At 33.4% G+C, this 21361-nt stretch overlaps 1 protein-coding gene across 1 annotated transcript in view; it reads right to left on the bottom strand.

The window, feature by feature from the left end:
* LOC118736803 (calcium-activated potassium channel slowpoke) overlaps positions 1 to 21361 on the bottom strand; it is a gene marked incomplete in the record, with an annotated part of 257695 nt that overhangs the window by 24064 nt on the left and 212270 nt on the right. The window contains 1 exon segment of the mRNA XM_036466842.1: positions 10726 to 10776. Within this exon segment, the coding sequence (XP_036322735.1) occupies positions 10726 to 10776 (51 nt within the window).

Raw genomic sequence — 21361 nt, 5'->3', positions numbered from 1 at the left:
TCTTTTAGTTTTTAGATTTTGTTGTTTTAAAAATCATTTTTATTAATTTTATTTTTAGTCACTTATTTTATTTTATTTTTTCTTTTTTTCAATGTTTTTTGTTTTTTGTTTTTGTATTTAATTTTTAAAGCTTATTAAAAAAAGTAAATATTCTTTTAATTCATTTAACTTTTATAAACCTTTTTAAATAATAAATTTTAAAATATTTTTTTTTTGTGAAAAGTTTTTGCATTTATTATTTTAGAAAGAAAAATATATTTTTTATTAAAATAAATTGTTTAGAAAACTTATTGTTAACAGAGAAACTGAATAGCGAACGCTAAGACCTCCTCGCTAGCAGATCCCACGTGCTAGAAGATAGTTGCCAGAATTGGCAGTTGTCTTAGGAAAGACTTTTGACTGAAGGGCGCAGAGTGGTTAGATGGCATCAAAATCTACGACTCATCTGTTTAAGGCAGAAAAAAATATATAAAATTTTTTAGCGCCGCATTTTTAAGAGATCTATTTTAGCGGAATTGCAAAATTAAGTAAACGTCTTTTGCTCGGGTTCATTAAATTTACGAACTCATTGAAGTGTACGAGAAGTTGGAGCTCGAATTGCAAGCCTATCTAAGTTGACATCTCAACTTATTGCTGGTATAGAATTTATCGCTTAAAACTAAATAATTGAAAACTATATACTAAATAAAAATATGTTTATGATTATATATACCAAACCTAAACTTATCTTGTAACTTAAATAACATGAAAAAGAGTTCAATCATAAATTAATAAGGAGAAAGAAACAAAAAGGGTTTTATTTTTTTTTTTTTTAATATGGTAGAATTAAGACTTCAAGTGTTTAAGAAGGATATTTTAAGGATTTCAAAGTAGTTGTTTTTTTTTTGGAATAGTCAATCTTTGAAAAGTAAATATATTTTGCATGCTTAATTCAATATAAATACATAAATATTGTTTTCATGAAAGGTGTTTGTGTAGTCATTATAAATAGAAAGATATTTTGTGGGACTTAGACGATTAAAGCATTGGAATTCAAAAAAAGAAGCGATACAAACGTATTGGTCTAAATACAGATGCTTACAAGCGGAGAGTGGAAAGTGAAACTGCAGGCAACAAGCAAACAAACTAACAATTTTTCGATTTCGATTTTCGACTATTAAATAACAAAAAATGAATGGATTTATTCAACATGCAATGCTACAATATTTGTTGCTATTTATTTGTTTGTACTTAGTGTCAGGAAGTGGTTGACAAGCGAACTAAAAATAATGCTGACGACGATTAACAAATGGCGACTTAACTGCAACTACAAAATGCGTGTAAATACATATGTATGTAAGTACGTTTGTTTAACTTAAAGAAATTAGCTAATTGTTTGTATGGATTGTTTTTTATTATTGAGTGGAAGTAATAGAAAATAGATCTATTTATGCATAAACATTTTATGGTATCGGTGAAATCATTGCTATTCTATGTATATATTTACATACGAGGCATTTTCAAAAAGGCTGTCATAACTCAGGGATTTCTCAGAAGGCGCGTTTAAAGTTTTCAATTTGCTTCTAAAACGTTTTTAGACAATATGAAGTGCCACCAAACGAGTAATTTAAAAAATTTGCTTTTTTCAGTTATGCCAGTCTTTTAGCTAATATGCACGATATGTGTAATAGTGAGTGCGCTGATGGTGCTTGAAAAGCAAAAGCAGAAAAGTTAGCTTTGGCGCATTTTTTTTTGATCTACCATTTTACTCTATAATTAACCTTTTTAAGAAGTTTTGTAGTGAAAATTTTGACTAAGAGTAGAACTCCACAACAGATTTGTGAGATGATCATCAGGGTTTAGGGTTCAGCAGCAGGTTACTCAAATACACGCTGAGAACCAGAAAAGCGCGGAACGCATGAAAAATTTGCTGTGACGTCTACTTTAAATGTTTTATTAATGAAAAGAATTAGATATTGTTGAAATGGTGGTTATGGTTGTCACCTTCATTTCTGCTTCTACATTTTCAGTTAGCTCGCTTCCTTATCTTTACTTTCGCAGAAATTTAAAGCAATTTTCTAAACGAGCAAACTAACTGTATACTAGTTGCATTTAAGAATAAAAACTAATTTTTTTTTATCAAACTAGATACATACATACATACTAGGTATAGAAAAAACCATACGTAGCCACTAGAAACACTATAATATCACGTACAAATATATACATATATAAACCAATTTTTAACAATCTATTCTATTAAATATAAATATTATATTTTAATAATTATGCATAACTCATCTAATTTCTAGCTAATTAAGAAAACAACGATCAGTAAACTAATGTAACTATCTCTAATATAATTTTCCCCACCATTTTATTTGAGTTATGCCTTCGCAGATCGTTCTCACCAATGAGTGCCAGTTTTAGTTGTACAGAGTTGAAATATTTGATACTAAAAGCCCATTTCCACCAAAAGCTTTACTCAGTTAGGAGCTCAAGTAATTTCCCAGAATTTTAACATGGGGTCATCGGTAAAATTTATTTCTTATTTTTTGCATTTTTACTTTAGTTTGCTTCTACTTAATATTTATGAGCAATTACCACCCACGAGTTGAAATTTCCTTTTTCCAATAGGCCTAAACAGCATTTAAGGCTTGGTGGAAATTAACCATTTATCTCACACCTACGACAAAAGCCATCGCATGACAATTGCTTAGGTCATACGAAAATAACATAGTAAATTGTCCTTATTACAGTGTTTAAGTAAATTTTTTCGGCATACTTTTAGGCAGAGTAGCAATGCGATGCGTTTTGTCATTGGCGTGGCAATAGGGTCGTACAAGAAGTTTATGAAATAGTCATCGATCTTCATTTAAATTGGCCATCTTAAATTGGCACTGAGCAGACACTTGTCTGATTTTGCCTCACCTGCATTGCATTTATTCACATAATTTCGTTTTTTTTTTTATAGCTGAAGAAAGCATTTCAAATATATGTATATTTTTTAAATATTTTTGGGCTATTTAAAAGTCAAAGTTTTCGTGGACATTTTTTTTTAAATTTATTGTTGAGCTAAATTTTATAAAAAGCTTTTCCTTTCCCAAGAACTTGCAGTTGTAACTTATACTTATTTCTGCTATAACAAGCTGACAAGTCTTACTTTCATGTATTCTAACCCGTTCTTCTATTAAAATTTTTATAATTTTTCATACTATTGGTATGCCGTAAACTTAAAAGACTTAAATAAATCTTAAGAGAACGAAAAACCGCAACCTACAATTTTTTTAACAGTGTGAAAGTTCATAATATAGCTTTTATGGTACATTGCGAGCCCCTTAATATAGTTTTAGCCATTTGAAATTTACGACATACAACAATACGACACTTCAACGAACGACCTGAACCCCGGAAAGAAAGCCACTTCTGGGGTTGTGACAGCTCCAAGGCTAACCACGTGGTCGGAGTAGGAGTTTTCGGCATACAACCCAGCATGGGGCAAGGTAACTCTGTCTGTCCGGCCGAGATGCACATCATTGAACTATGTATTAAAGGGCACGTGGTCACCTCAAAGCTGGTCTGGAACTGCCTTAAGCAACCGGGTATACCCCATATGGATACCGGGTCACAGTGGAGTCATGGGCAATGAAGCGGCAGATATTCTCGCCATAAAAGGGGCTACACAGAGATTCTAAGTTAGCCCTTTACTGGTCTACCATGGAGCTCCGTTAAGCGAAACTACTATATCTGGATGAGTAACCGGCAGAATAAGTATTGTAAAATCACTACCGCTCATCAATTGGGAAGTTTTTTTAAACAGTTATTAGAGAGAACGAGATTTCGCAACAAACTTAGATAGTGTGGAGGTTTCGGGCTATCTTTTTCATGGTTAAGAAGCATGTTTTAATGCTATAAAACTTTCGTTTGTCTTAACTTACATATATTGCCGTTGCCTTATTTTTAGTGAAGATGCTAAGCTATATAGTGGAAAAAAGTATTAAAGTCTACTTACTCTTTTTGGTATTCTCCAGCTCTCCTACATAGCTACGTTGTAGCTGGGTTCTATAGTAGTATATGAATCACAACTTAAATTGTCATACATTGTATACATATACCTAAAATGAATGGGCAGCGGTACTTCTGCTTCGACCAGAGGAAGATGGAGGCCCTCCACTACGATAGAAATGCCAAGTAGTACGATAGAATTTCCAACTGGCGTCAGTTGGCACAGAAGAGCAACGACTGTGGCGTGCTTTGTTGAGCTCGGCCAAAATCACTTAGGCCAAATAAGAAGGAGATAAACAGTGGTCGAAATAATTACAGTCGCACCACATTTTGACTAGTTTTAACAAATTCTTCTTGTCATTATTTAATTTTGGCTATTTTTTTTTTATAAAAATATAGTTCATTCTTTAACAAAACCGGTATGAATCCAAATTCCAAATTTGTGCAATATTAATAAAAAAATTCAGCAAACTTTGGTAAAAATTTCTGGGGTTTTTAATTAGATTTCCTAGAAAGATTTTGAGCATGCAGTTTGGGTAGCCTATTGGATTCTAGTGGAACAAAGTACAAGTTTCAAATGGCTAAAAATTAGAATTTTCTCTTGTCCCATATAACGAATACACACAATTTAATCTTCGACAAAAAAAATTCTAAAAAATCAACGGTAATTTTAGAATTACTAGAATTTAATGGGCTACAAAGCTACATACTCAGAATCTTTCTGTGAAATCTAATTAAAAAAGCCAGAAATTTTTACAAAAATGTGTTATTTTTTTAATATTTCAATCTTGGATTTACACGGGTTTTGTTAAAGAATGAACTATTTTTTTATATAAAAAATAACCAAAATTAAATAACAACAAAAATAATATGTAGAAACTTGTCAAAATGTAGGGGAGTCTTCTTCTGCTTATTTGGCGCTGAAAAACCAGAAGTAGGTTTGCTTTTATTTTATTCCAATTTAAAGGGATTTAGCAAAAGAGTGATGTAGCACACGAAAGCTTCGACATTTAAATTATAACTCATATTTGCAACACAATATGTACCAACTATTGGAAAAACTAACACTCACATTCATAATGAAAGCTTAAATATTTTGCGTTGCCATGAAACTTATTGAGGCGTAACAAACCTAAGCAGATTGTATAAAATTTTTCCTAAAAAAACAAAATTCTGCGTTGACATGTGTGCAAGTGTGTCTGCTTAAAATGCTTTACAAATAACCAAGTTGCTGAAAATTCACCCAAAAACCACAACAATTAGATATTGTATTTATATACATATTTGTATGTAGTAAATATGCTTAGATAAATTCGATAGAACCACACTCATATTTATGTAAATACCTATGTACATACATTTTCACTAAAACTAAGTAATTACGAAATTACAATTCCAAAGTTCGACAAAAAAAAATAATAAAAAGTATTTTAAAAATTAACACTAAAATCTACACTTAATTTTAAAGAGCTGAATGCAAATCGTATTGTATTGTAATATGTAAATATATGCGTTCACGAAATTTTCAAAACAGGCTTTTCTATGCAGCGCCTATCCAAGCCTCTCCCGCTAATCGAGTTCGGCGTCAAAGCATTTTCGAGCGTTTAAATTTTCGTATTTAATATCAAAAAACAAAAAAAACACACACACACAAAGAAATACAGAACCAATCCCATAATTATTGTTTTCACGAGTACGAACGAGTACGAATAATTGACTTTTTGTTTTTTTGTGTTTCGAATTGAATTGCAGGTACACTTTTTGTACTATGTTTGTATGTAGTTATTTATGTACTAAGTATTTAGGTATATTTGCACACTTACTTGAGTAGAGCGAGTACTCATCGTCTTCTAGCCATTTTTGTACAAAAATTGTTGTATTTTTATTGTTGTTGTTTTTATTTAAAATTTTCACAATATAATACACACATATATATATATATATAAATTAATTAGGTCAGTGAGAGTACATAATAAGTATTTATTGATTAAGACACAACGTCGATTACACAAAAAATATTGTGATGAAGAAATTAAATTGAAGCAAAAGAAATCAAAACAATATTTTTATTAATGATAAATTAAAAGAAGCAACTAAATAGTACACAGATTGAGTGAAAATATCACTAAAAGAGGTAATGCTGGCGGGTGTAAATGAGAAACGAACGAAACATGAGGATGTCACAGCGCAGCAGAGTGGACGGGCGTGTTTCCATCTTTTGTGTAAATATACATACTTATGTATGTACACATATATGTATATGTATCATTCCGTGTTGGATTTTTGGCATAATATAAAGCTTTTTTTTTTTTTGATGACCATGGTAAACAGTTTTTTCAGGACAGGAGAACGATTGTGGCGAAGCACCACTAAGCACCTTTGTGAAGCTAAGAACTTATTGCGTGGTATAAACTGAGAATACATACATACATATATGCAGGAAGAAACCTGAACTCGCAAAAATGGCTTGCCCTCACTACAACTCAATTCAGAAGCAATCAATTTTGATTTCCTCTTTTGCCAATTAAAAAAGAGAGCGCGCTCTTGAAGATTTTAAATCAAATAAAAATCCCCATCAAATCCCCACATCCCCAAACGAAAAAATTTATCCCCAAATGATTTCAGAAATCCCCAAAATGGGGCGAAATCCCCACATCTGTCACCACTGCTCCTCATAAATGAGCGTTCTGTCGCTTCTGCGCATCTGATCGTGAGGATGGCTCACAAAGAGCTGAGGAGAGTTTAGATTTAGTGAGAACTGAGTATGAGCACACGCACTCTTCTCAACTTGGCAACGCTTTGAATTCTTCTATGCTTCTAGGCAGTGTTTGGAAGAGTAGATGGGACAATAGACTCGGTGAGTCGCAGTGCATACTCCTGTTTGATATCTAAGTAACTATATATCTCTCTATCTTGATCAATGTATATATAATCCGATACTCGTATTAGTTTCAGATGTCCCAAACAAACTGTTTATTCACATCCTGGGACTAGATTCTTTAACTGTGAGTTTTAGTTAGTGAATGGTTGTTCGTTTTGCACTCGGTGTACACTACATTTTCTCAAGTTACAGTATCCAGACCCTGGACTCTGTTTGAAAAATTCCTGAGTAAGAGATTGAGTTTGAGAATAAGATTACGCAGAAAAATACTTATATAATTTGCAAAAAGATTTTTTGTTAAGAGTTGCCACTTGTTAAAAAATTTAATTCAAATTATTTATCAAGTTAAATCAATTATTACGATACGGGTATAAATATAAATGTTTCTGAAGAGGGTTTCCTTATTAACTACATGTAGGAGGGTTGCCACCTGTTTAAAAAATCAAATCCAATTTAAATTAAGGTAACTGAGATGTATGTTAAAATTTGGGTATCAGACGAAGAGCTTTAAAAAGGTTTTAGTTTCAAAATATTTTGAATAGGGTTGCCACCTGTTTGAAAATTCTAATTCAATAAAAATTTTGCACAAGTTGTATGAAATACTAAAATATGGATGTCAAAAGAAAGAATGCCCAGAAATCTTAAGTGTGAATATTTATAATAATTTTGAGGTGTTTGAAGAGGGTTGCCATCGGCTCAAAAACTTAATTTAAATAATTATTTTGATACATTAAAAGATCTACTAAAATATGGGTCAAACGAAATTTTTTTATTTTTCAATTATATTTTACAAGGGTTGCCACGAATTTGAAATAATCAAATGCAAATTAATTTATCAATTATGATATAGCTAAATATGAGTGTCAAACCAAGGAATTTTAATAAAGCTTTAGTTTGAGAATGCTTTTATTAGGGTTGCCACCTATTCGGAAAGTCTATTTGATGTATATATATAATATACATATATAATACGCGAAGGAGTTTATGTGAAGATCATAAGATCTGCACCGTTCGTTTGAATTTTAAGAATTAGTAGATGTGAAATAACGTTTCATTTTTTGAAGTTGGAACAGGGTGATTTGAAATCAGAGAAACTGAATAATGCGAGACTTCAGCTCACTCAAAAACGGCCGGACGGATTAAGATGAAATTTAGCAAATGGGTCGCTTATAAATCAGACTAATATTTGAAATATTTTTTAGGAGTATTAAAGTAAATTTTGGCGTTTTAAGGTCGTGCGGGTTCACTAGTAATGTAATAATACTGGTAATATATGAAGATGAAGTTTTACTTCGATTGCGTGTTGGATCCACACACAACACTTTTGTTTTTAATAAAAGCCCTGATTTTCATATTCGAGGTATTGTTGAAAAGATTTTTATTCCTTTCTTCATTTCAATTAAAAGATTAGTGCATTAACACCTCAATATTTTGTTGGCAGGCCACTTTTTTGGAAAATTTTGGAATCAAATGGATACATTTTGTCTTGCTACTATGGAAATTCTTTACGAGCTTCACATGCTTCCATTTTTTTACATATCGGTGAGATATTGTAAAAATGTCATGGGGATGCCTGATTAAATTTACGCAATAAACACAAACCTTCTTTCTACGCTGCTCGTGTGACCAATTATGGATATACAGTCACAAAAAGCTCACAAAGAAGACACAAAGCAGGTAGTTCGGGAAGTTGATCATCATTCGTATCACGGTATTTCTTGGTATGCTAGGTACCAAGTCTGGTTCTAATAAAAACAGAATAATTCGATAGGCCTATTGCGCACCCACCGAACGTTTTATGATGTGTCTGTGGGAAGATCAGCCCCAAGTATTAAAAAACCTATACCATAATTAAGTTAGCGCCATTCGTGGATACTGACCAGCAAACATGGACAATAATTCATTTAATTTGTATTTGTATTTATATTTCTTTGATGTTTTTCCCAGCACAACAATTTAACAAAATTATTTTACAGTGCCAGTCAAAGAATGTACGAAATTTCTTTTTGAAATGCCAGGAGCAGTACTACTTCATGTAGATGTAATATTCCGCAAAAAAACATATACATATATGAAATTTTCAGGGACACCCTTCCTTATAACCGAATTGATCGTGAAATTTGTACATTTTTGCTCAAAATATTATTTAAGCAAAACGCAAAATTTTAAATAACTAAAATTTTTAATGTAGTTATGTAAACTAAAGTATTGAAACAGGAAACAAATAATTTTTTTTAAATAAAGGAACGAAAAGTTTAGATGAGTGTGAAACAATGATGAATACAAGTATACAAATATTAAATTTACACTTTTTATTTGGTGAGATTTTGTGTGTTCGTGCCAGTTTAACTCGGTACCCCAAATTTTGATTTGAAATGTTAATTGTATATTATACAGAGGAAAACTTTCAAATTCTTACGAATAGCAGACAAAAAAGCCAGAATGTGGCACGAAATATGATAAAACATATAGAAAAATGAATATAGAACGATTACGAATATGACAAAAGAAAAACAAGAGAAAACACTTCAAATAAATATGTTATGCTGTTAGTTTTATGTACTTATGTATGCATGAGCATGTAAATATATGTATGCACTAAAGTAAATGGACACAGATATTCGATTGTATAAGTACTACATACAGACAATGCGCATGAAGAAGGAATGAGGAACATAATTAGTAGTAAATACTATGTATATACTTATGTACATAAATGCATATGTACCTGTGTATGTAGTGCCTCTACGCCTGGGTGTCAGTGCGTATGAGCAACATACAACTTTTGCTTTTCGCTGAATGGAAAAGGCTAAGCTAACTTATTTGATACTAAAATTTATGCAAAGCCAATTTGTTAAAAATTTGCGATAGATATCGAGCCCTAACCGCCAAAATAACGTAAGCGACATTTTATTTTTCAAAATTTTATTTTTGATGCAGAAATATTCCTAGGACATCTAGATCGGTTAGGGCTTGATATGCTTGTTTTTAGCTTGAATCGCGAAAATGCTGCTAAATGAATTTATTTGTTTTTTTTTACAACATTTTAAGCAACAGACACTAACACACACGCACACGCACTTATGTATTATGTATAAATACATACATATATGTACTTATATTACTAAGGCACATACAGATGTTTGAAGAACGAATGCAATAACCAAAAAACGGAAAACTTTTGAAATGATACTGATTACATACATACAAACATGTTTATGAACACATACAAGTAAATACGATTTGAAAGTACATATGTATGTAGTATGTGGTAGTGCATCAAATGACAAATGATACACCAAAATACATAGATATTTAATTCGAAAGCGCGGGGTGTAAAGTGGCGAACGTGGCGATAAGCAGCATTGAAGTTCAGCTACAACCACGAACTATTTGCATTTCATAAAAGTGTGCCATTGGCTCTACTTGCGTTTGCTACATACATACATACATACATACATACATATGCATGTAGGTATGTAGTCATATGACAAGCCTATGCTAAAACACCAAAGAACAGTTCTGTAACTTCTATTTGAATTTTGCTTGGTGGCTTGTGTCGTTGGTTTAGTATTTTGTTAAATGAAATATGGCGCGCTGACCATTTAAGTTACCAAAAAATTCTGTGGCTGTGTGTCTGCATAGCGGCATGTATGTATGTAAGTGTGCATGTGAATGCCTATATCTACATGGATACATATGTACATGTGTGTTGATGTACATAAGTATTTGATAGGTTAATTGTCTGAATACAAAATAAATTAAGCATCGAATGATGAGAAATGTTAAAAGGCAATTAAAGGCAAATGAAGTAAAACTCAAAATTCTTTTAAAATGTGTATTTGAATTTTTATACGTACTTGCACGTCCCACCATTTGGACGGCGCGGACGCCTTTCCTGAACGTTGCCACTGTTTCGATCATAGAGATACATATTTTTTGGCGTTTATTTAGTTAGAGAGGAGCGTATGAAAAGTCAATGACAGAATAATGAGAAATTCGTGTTGATACATTTTTGAATATTTTTTTTGATTTGTAGTTGAGAATGAAAACACACAAAAAATTATACATACATAGAAAACAAGAACACAAAATTTCACAAAAAAGAAACCAAACGTTTAGCACAAAAGGAAATTATGTATAAATGAGTCAGAGGATTACGAAAGAAAAATTAGAGAAATAGTACTTTAAGTTACACAATAAGAACAATAAATCAGTATTTTAACATGAAATGACATGTTATTTATACAGACATAAATACTTAAAATCGCTAGTAATGAAATTTTGGGTAAAATGGCTAAAAAATGTAATCAGAAATGAGCCACGAAGTGTCCTTACGTCAATCGGAGTGCTCCAGTACCAGTAATTCAACCCCGCAAATCATTGATCCCGTTCAATGGTGTTTGCTACACTTTATCGTGTTTTAGTTATTAAATCAAACACCAATTATTATTTTTCCGATGCAGTGTCTAATTTTTCATATCAGAATTAATATGCACACACTTTTATTATTTTATGGAAATATCTTGAGCGCTTCAAGTAAATTCTTAATTATAATGCTGAATTTTCACTAGGCATGAAATGACCAAATTTTTAATGGCATTAGTGGACATTAAAAAATAGCCGTGACGTTCATCAGAACAGTCATTATGTCTGTTTCCACACGTCATTTTTGAAATGGCATACATTTTTGTCATTTCATTGCCTAGTGGAAATTCCACTTAAGTGTATATGTACATATAAATATATCTTAATATAACAAATACAAAATCTACCTACTTTGGTAAACTCAAAACTTACGACTATGTAGTTGTCGAGCATACCCAATGCCGTGTTAATTTCAATTCAATATCTTTAGAATAAAGCTATATTGGGGAAAAAACGAGAACGATTATTTACCACGTATAAATACTATATTTGAGTTGTGTTTGGCGAAAGTCCTAAAATAACTGTTCTGCTGAGGAAGAACCTCGTTTTTCTCAAGATGGCTCAGATAACACAGCATTGTGAGTCCCTCAAAATTGCTCAAAATGAAAAGAAAAAAATCGATTACGCCGTGATGATCAGTCCGTCCGTTTGTGCACACGATAACACGATTAAAAATATAGAGATATCTTAACGAAACTGGATGCGTGTATTTCTTTTGAGCTAAGGACGAATGGTATTGAAACTGGGCAAAATCGGGCAATAAAGACTCCTAGCTTCCATGTAACGGTAGTTTGCAGAAACACTTAAGTAAACTGCGGTAGATCAGTAACTACTAAAAGTTTTTCACTCAAAATTGATATTTACAATAATCTCTTGGACAATAACCACGCCCACTTACTTACGGTAATTTAGAAAAATACAAAATTGGCAATAAATTAGTAAATACTGAAGCTAATTTGCTCACAATTAATGTTGGGAATAATTTTTTAGCAAACACTACGATTATAACAATTTTTTGGAAAATGGGCGTGACACTGCCCACTTTTGACCACATTTTTGTATCTCGGCAACCGTTGCATCAATTTGCACCAAACTCGGTACAATTATGGTACTTGTAAAAAAAAAGCAAGATATTAAAAATTTTTGAAATCGGACTGTAATTTACGCCCACTTTTCATATAAATGCAGTTTTCAAAAATGTCGAGGCTTCGATATTTCGAAATCTAAGCACGCTAATTTACTCAAAGTTGATACTCACAACAATTCCAATTTCCCGCGAGTAGTTTTCTAGCTTTTGAATTTTAGATAAAAACACAAAATTTCATCAAAAACTGAATTTAATATGTTATTATGTAGGTGTAATGGAACAATCACGGTGTATACTCCAGCAGTTGTCAGTCGGCATATGACGATCCCATCATCTTTGGTACCTCACTTCTTTAGGTCGAACCGGTCCTGGTGTAAGGTTTCAAGATTATCTGGGAATTTTGTCAAAATGAGTGTAGTTAGTGTACTTTGATGGACTCATGAGATCCGAAACTTTTAAAGCTCTCCATCATGTCGCTTCCGATTTTGAAGCAGTTAATTTACTTATAATTTCCCAAAATATGTTTGGTTACTTCAACAAATGGAACCCACGCAGGATGCTCGTAATCGTTCGTCGAACTTAAGAAATCAGAATACTTTATTAATATCTAACATTGCTCATTTTTGTCTAGGTCGTAATAAATAATTCATGTGGCCCAGCTTCAAATGCAAACTAAAGTTGATTTACGATATTCTACCAGAATCAGGCATTCCACATCTGAACGAAAAACAGTATAATTTTCTGAGTGAAAAAATGGTGGCAAGCCTTGTTCTCTTGTACGATAAAACGTCACTTTTTCACCTGGCGACAACAAGTGTTTTTGTTTTAATCTTGAAGCCAATATTTCTGCACAACATTTGATTCTTCTTGGGTGAAAGGTTTAAGCTTTGTAGACGCTATGCCTTCGAAATTCCTGTCTCTGCTCACTTCACCGAAGGTTTTTTCATCAGCCTTAATTAACACCATTCAAATTAGAGCTTCTCGAAACCTTTCAGCTGTGTATTCACCACAAATGTAACCAAATACATTTGGCTCATTGATACAACTACTACGCGATAAAGACATGATACTAAAATTAATTTATGTGAGTGATATTTTTTTAAAACTCTTATGTTACATTGTTATGGCGGAAAAAACGTGTCCACAAGGATATTTTTGGCGTTCTAACTCAATGCTGCTGGAACAGCGATAGATATACCTTTTTCTAGATTCACAAATTTTTATTTAAAGATAAATTCCTGTGAAGTGACTATTTATGTCTAAAAACGCTCCTATACACGGAATTTTATAAGGGAGGTATTTACTAAATTATATCCTATTCGAATCGATCGTGTCGATTAGTTCTTCGATACGTCACTTGTTAGATTACTCTTCCGATCATGAACACCGCGATTCGTGTGCAGATATTACTTTTTTGTAAAGTTGTATAAACTACGAGATGTTCCTGTAAAACTGACTTAATCGTATGCTAAAGACTTATAGCCTTATCATAAAAATAAAAAAATTTATAAAGCTTATAAATTGACGTTGTCATACATTTCACACTTAATAACCATTTGTAAAGCTACTTTATTTTTTACGAATAAGAATACTGCTTTCATATACTTATACTTAGTAACTTGTTAGAGTATCTCGATCCACTATAATTTAGTAAGCATCTAATTAAGTACTTAGTATGATGTACCTTAGTTCCGAAAATGGTTTCCTTTCATTAGTTTTGTAGCCCATTTATCTCTCTAGGAATGTGTATTTTCAAACTAAATAATTAAGGGTCGCTGAACCAAAAAATAATACTGATTTATTTTTCCAAGGAAATGGCTTCAAGAAATAAGCAAAAAAAATCTAGAAACACAGAACATATAATATATATGTGTTGATGAATTCATCACTGTAGATGAGGAAGCTAGGGCTATTGGGTCCTTCCAACCCTACAAATCTCCGATTCGTATGGAACATCACACAATAACGTGGCGCTAGCGCCGAGTAAATGGAATTTTCATTTTTGACAAGACGTTACGTGTTCAAGTTAGATGCAGAAGAAGGAAAGAAAGAGAAAGGAAGATGAAAAGAAGGTGAAAGAAGAAACGAGAATAAAAACGAGAGGAAATGAGAAAACGCCAGAGATTGCGCCGCGTTGATTTGAGGATAGCGCGCACCGGCACCCGTTGACAATGGAAAACGCAACGCTTCGCGCTCCTATTTAGAGACGCCAGTAAGCGTGGAAGACGGGTCACAACCAGAGAGTTTAAAAATACTTCTAACATAATATCTAAAGACAAAATACAAATTCTTTACATAGAAAGTATTTGAAATACAAATCCAAAATAAATAGTATGTAAATACAAATTACAAAACACGTATTTTGAAAATACAAATAAATTTGAAAATACTTTTGAAATCACATGTATGTACATAATGTCACCTGAAATGCAAAAGGCCGTACCTATGAAAATATATATCTAAATTCACTTTTTCAATGATTATGATTCATTTCATCAAATTGCAAGTCCCAACCTCACAATATTGCGCCCTGCGAAGGTCCGTTATTCACTTCTCAGTGAGCGTAAAAAGCAATGAAAAAGTGATGAGAGGAGAATGAGTAAAATTTTATTTCCGACTCTAAACTTTTAAGGAAAATTATTACTGATATGCGGAGAAGCAGGCTAGATGAGTACGATTGGAATCAGGGACCGAAAATAACAGTTATTGATGAAAACTCTCATGAAAAAATTCACTGATAGGGAAATGTTCTACAACTAAGTGATAAATATCAATCGATTTCTTTTTTCACCGAGACTCAAATTTGAAAATAAATTTTTATTTGCAATTTTTATGCAAAATCAAAAAGAAAAATAACACTTATTTTTGATTTTTATATTATATGTCCTAGATAACAGTTATTAAAGACTTTTATTTCTAAAACTTGACTTTTAAAAGTCATCAATATAAACCAGTCACCGACTTTTGTTTTTAAAAGCATTCGTATAAAAATCATTAACATTTTTCGCAGTTAAGAAGGTGCTGGGAAACAACAGTTTACTACGACTTATACAAATGACTTTTATAAGTATTATTTAAAAAAATAAAGGTCAGGACTTAATTTTTATTTATGACTTTTATAAATAAAAGTCTTCAACAACGGTTATCTAAGATATATAATTTAAAAATCAATACCAACTGTTATTTTGGATTTATAAAATGAAAGTCAGAAGCAACGGTTATTTAAGGAGTAATTAAATAAAAATCAAAAATAATTGTTAGGGACCAATTTTTGTAATAAAAACTGTAACTGTTACGGTCCCTGATCGGAATAGTTATCTACAATAACAAGCATGGCTATATAAAACGCGAGTAATTCGCTCGAAGCTCCAGGTGGCATTAGAGACAGTCCAGAACATTCCACCTATAAAAATATATACATATGTGAAAAGTGCCGCAGCTAAGAGTGCTGCGAGACTTAGGGTGTCTAAAAGGCCGCGAATAACTTGAAAGGGTCGTTCTAGTATTCTCGAGAAAATCTGACTGATCAAAGATGTGTAGGAATATGGGGAATGGGGAAACCATCTGAAACCTTTCTCCCTCTCTTTTATATTGAAAAATGTTCCTTTGGAAAATCAAATTACTATCATGATGTGTTCACGACAAAACATCCTTTTAAACAGGTAATCTAAAGTAATCTTACAAGCGTCGATTTAATTACCTCAAGGGCTACAATTACATAGCGTTGGTTATCTAAAGCTTGAGTGATAATTAGTACTATGTATGGATATTTTTACGTTTTAAGTAAAGCTGTTTTGTTTATAACACCGTGCGACAAAACAAAACAAATTTCAAAACATACGAAACAGTCAATATACTGATGAAACTATGGGCCAAATAAGGTAAAACTTCGTTTCTAGTTTTTATCTCTGACGTCAGGTTATTTTAAAAGAACTTTGAAATTTCAAAAATATTATTAATTCCAAAAATGATTTAAATATATCAATAATAACAATATGGGTACAAGATGAAAGAGAAAATTCTTTAGAATAAAAAAATAAAGTTTTTTGGTTCTCAAGGAAGATTAGGTATTGAAAATCCCTGTTAAATTATTTCTATTTTCTCTTTTCAAGGATGTTGTCGTATGTATATTAGTTCTTAATAATTATATTTTTCAAAAATAAATTCTGAAATTTTCAACGAGGTTGGTTCTGTGCGTAGAAGTCCACCTAGGTTAGGTTAGGTTATGAGGGCGTGTGTGGAATAATCCATACTTTCACTCGGAGACAAAATTGTCCATTGTGAGTGCTCTCTTTTAGTAAGTATCATATCCAAAGAGTACATTTAAGTCGTCATTTTACTGAACCAATTACTATCCCTGATGAAGCCGAGGAGATCCAACCGTTCCACCTCTGCTACTTCGCCTGGACTGTTGAAAAAGCGTGAACCCAAGTACTTGAGTCACTTCGTCTGTAGATCTGGACATCGACACAGATAGTTGTTAATTGACATTTCCTCATTCTCATCATGGAAGCTTCTGGAGAGAGTACTCGTTGGTATTCGCCAGCGTTGACGCATTAGTGCTATAGCACATTGTTCCGTGATGACGCCGGTAAGGACTCTTACTGCAGATCCATTGAGTTTCAGTATGTCCCTTGTCTTTTTACTACTCAGCCGCGGCTATAATAATCTTGCGGTCTCACAATCTTCCTGTTTGTTTGACAAGTCGTTCGTCACGGCCTCGGTGTACTCATTAATTTTCCTAACGTGATCACTAAACGGCGGTAGTACGGAGCTATCCGCTTTTTCTATCGGCATCTCTGAGCCGCATCTAGCCATCTCATCAGTCGACTCATTCCCTTCAATATTGTTTCATTCGGGAACCCTGCATAGAGTGACGTTGATACGGATCAGTGACGCCAGCGTGGTGCGACTTCCCCATACAATTCGCGATTTCACTATCCTATATCCTATTGCCTTCAGAGCTTTCCGGCTGTCGACAAAAATAGTGGATTTGTCTTCTGGAACTCTGGAACTCTTAGAAGACTAGTCGCCCTCACTAAAGCGTAGATCTCCGTTTGGAAGACACTGCAGTCGTTCGGTAGGCAAGAGGACCGGTTGATCTGTGTGTGTGTGTCCAGTGGTTTTAGTATGAATGATGCAAGACTTATCGGTCTGAAGTCGTTTGGCTGTGAGTGGTTTATCTTCCCCACTTTGGGGATAAATATAACCTTCACCCCCCCTCCATGCATTCGGTACATATCCGCTTTCTAAGCATCTTGCGAAAATGTTTGTCAAATGGGTCACCAGACTCCCACATGAGTAGTGTAGCATAGCGGGAATCATGCCGTCCGGTCCCGCCACTTTGAACGGATCGAAAGATTTGATGGCCCAAGCTACTTTCTCATTGTTCACAATATCTGAAATCTCTTCAAAAGGAGCACCAGGCAGATTTGTTACACGAAGTCCACGTAAGTTGGAAAAAACTTTTGACTGCCATTCATCTGGGAGTGGCCAGAAGTTATTATTTTGCGTACGGTTCAAATGGCAGCTGACTACGCCTAGATATTTTTATCTACGTATAGCGACCAAACTACCGTGAATGAGAAGGTGTAAAACTTTGTGTACGCTGGGCTTTGGTCACTCCACCTTAAAACCCCATTCAATGAAAAAGAAAATGCTCAAGGCTATTCATGGAAAAAATTTTGAGAGGACATTTTCAAAACCAATTCGTCGTTATGCATCAAACCTTTTTCATATATTTATTTTATTTCTACATAATTTTGTCTTTAATTTGATACCCGTATTGATTTTTTTGGAATGAATTAAAATTAAAAAAAAAAAAAATGGAATTAATCATGTCTTTGAAATTTCAAAGTTCCTTTAAAAAATCCTGACTTTAGAGAGAAAAACCTTAAAGGCAGTTTTCCTATATTTGGCCCATAGTTGACTGATTTTTGTTAATTTTTTCTCCGTAAAATGTACTGCCGCACGCTGTACTTAAAAGTATTTTGGGGGATCAGCAGCCAAGAATAAGCGCGTCGTCTTTAAATGCAATATTTTCACCTATGTACTTATGTATGTATATGGAATGTCTATGTAGCTAATTGTACTATTTCAAAGCGACTTAAGCATAAATAATTTAGTATGCATACATACATATATACATATACAGCCAATTCAGCTGGCATTATTGGGAGCATATATTTAAATCTGTACATATCTACATATGTAGTATTTACGCATGTGTGTGAGTATGGTGTGGCGCGGTTGCGGGTAATTTGCATTAACTAGCTTAAATAGCATTGCTTACAAATAGCGATTCAGCAATAGGTTTATTTTTTATTATACTTATTTGTATGTTGTTTGTCCATTAGTCTAAGGCTTCGAGTTAATGACTTGCAATTTTAAATAATTTAGTAACTACTTGGCAGAGTAGCAACAGAACAGAAAAGTTGGATTTGTTTTTAATATTAAAGCTTAGCTTTTGGGTTATGATAATTTTAGTTGATTGATAGTTTTGTAATCATTAGGATTTTGTTTTTTTTTTTTTTTTAAATTTGATAGGCTAATTTGCATACCCTCCATTTGGTTAAGGACTGAGGTAATGCCTTGATTCACCATTCCGGTCTGCATCATAATCATGCCCACATCTGTAAGATGGTTTACAATTTGTTGTTGTTGTTGTTTGGTTTTGCTTTAAATGTTTTCATAGTACATACATATAAAATATAAAATTAATGAATGATTTAATATTGATTGGTTTCGTCCTAAAAACAGTAAATGTAAATGCATAAGACATACATACGACTACATATTTACTTATGGTTTAGTACTTATTTTAGTAAATCGTTTGTGAAGCTGAATATGAATTATACGACTTACATCCTTTGCGATACAAATATATTACAGACAAATTGCAGTAAATTTTCATATACACGTCACTGCACATAAATAAGGAAAATATTGTTAGTACGGTGGGCACTCGTTTTTGCTTTGTTGGTGTGTGGTAGTCCACCAAACAATTCGTAGCGATGTTGTGTTTTGATTTAGCAAGTAACTAGTGGCGATTAAATAAATTTATTTATTTTTTAATTAACGATTTGGTGAAAGTGTGACTATAATAACATATGTCATCTTGTTGCATTGCTGATCAAAAAAAAAATATTGATAATTTGAAACAGGTTTTCTCTGTATAAAACTGAAATGGCACAAAAAAACGCCGAGCGCCGTAAACTTTATTTTGGATCGTAGATTACAGATCTGTACATCATTTTTCTAGATCAGGTCTTTATGCCAGGATATTTTCAGTTTAAGTTTGCATTGCGAATGAGAAAAAAAAAATCAAACTTAACATGGAAAACGTTACTCATACGCCGAGTAACATTATTTCCTGTCCTTATTTCATACAAAAAATTTTTGGACATTTTCATTTAACCATTCATCGATATTCATCGTTAGTAGCTTGATATTTTTTGCAAAAAAAAGCTTTTAATAGAAATGACAAATAACTACGAACAATTCCTATTTTTTTTATTTATTTTTTTTCATTAATATTAAAACATTTTGGGAAAATTACATAAACTAGAAAAACTGTATAAAGATCCGTAATCTACACCCAATCTTAAGTTCACGTGCTTCGACGATTTCAAAACTTGAGATTTTGCTTATGGTGTAATTCTTAACTAGGGTCTTTATTTAAAATTACATCGTCTACGGCCGTTAAGACTGAGTGGTTAGAAGTGATTACTACTACTCCGTAGAGCCTGAATATAATTCCTGCCCTAAGCAACATCTAAAGTCGAAAACCTTCTTTCTAACAGTGGTGGCCCCTCGACAGAAAATGGCAAGGAGCCGATAGTATTTCTGCCTTGAAAAAGCTGCTCATAAAATGATTTGCTGTTTTGGAGGCTATAGATATTACTCATATATTTAGTATACAAGTTCTTTGGAAAGGCCCAAAATATCCCCGAAGGTATCCTTCATCACCCACATTTCAGCGAGAGAGGAGTGGATGGCGTGTAGCTGGAATCTAGAATCAGGATCCTGTAAACATATTTACGGACGTATCTATGCTGAATGGTAAGTTAGGTAGAGGGGTTTTCTGCGAAAAACTTTCTATTGACCTGGAATTCTGGCTACCGGATCACTGTAGCGTTTTTAAAGCAGAGATAGCCGCACTGCATGAGGCTTCCGATTGGTTGCTCTCCAGTGCAACACCTTTTAAATTGGTGAATATCTATTCCGACAGCCGATCAGCAGTGCCGCAATAAGAACATAGAGGCCAAAATACGTGAATGCGAAGAGCTTGAAATGCTGGCCGACAGGAAGAATGCCCGAAAATTTTACCAGAGAGTTAGGCAACTGACCGAAGGTTTCAAGACCAGGGCGTATTCCTGTATGAAAAACAATGGCAACCTAGTTACCGATGCTCAGAACGTACTTAAATTATGGAGGGGACACTTTTCCACCCAACTGAAGGGTAGCAGTACTGAAAGCTGTAGAGAAGACGAAAGCTGTGCGAGGTATGAATAGCCATAGCGTGCTGAAAAACAACAAAGAGGCCGGAGCTTACGGTCTGCCAGCCGAGCTATTCAAGTACGGTGGCGAGGAGCTGATAAGGTGCATGCATGAACTCTTATGCAGAATGTGGTCAGATTAAAGCAAAGTCTTATCGAGCGTTTTGTGTGAAAGACTGAAGCCCGCCGTAAACGAACTGATTGTTCCTTATCAGTGTGGGTTTAAACCAGGAAAACCCACTAGGTATTCACAATACGCCAAATCTTGCAAAAGACCCGCGAGAAAGGGATCAACACTCGTTACCTATTTGTCGACTTCAAAGCCGCTTTCAATAGCATACATTTGGCATCCCCTCGAAACTGATACGAAGTAATACCACCAGCTCTGTCAGAATTGGGAAAGACCTCTCCGAGCTTTTTGCTATTAAACGGGATTTCCGACAGAGCTACTCCCTTTTATGTGATTTCTTTAATCTTCCATTG

The sequence above is a fragment of the Rhagoletis pomonella genome, unplaced genomic scaffold (genome assembly GCF_013731165.1).
Source record: "Rhagoletis pomonella isolate Grant_MI unplaced genomic scaffold, Rhpom_1.0 Rhpom_scaffold_00004, whole genome shotgun sequence".
In the NCBI taxonomy this organism is placed as follows: domain Eukaryota; kingdom Metazoa; phylum Arthropoda; class Insecta; order Diptera; family Tephritidae; genus Rhagoletis; species Rhagoletis pomonella.
This window is presented reverse-complemented; position numbering and strand designations above follow the sequence as displayed.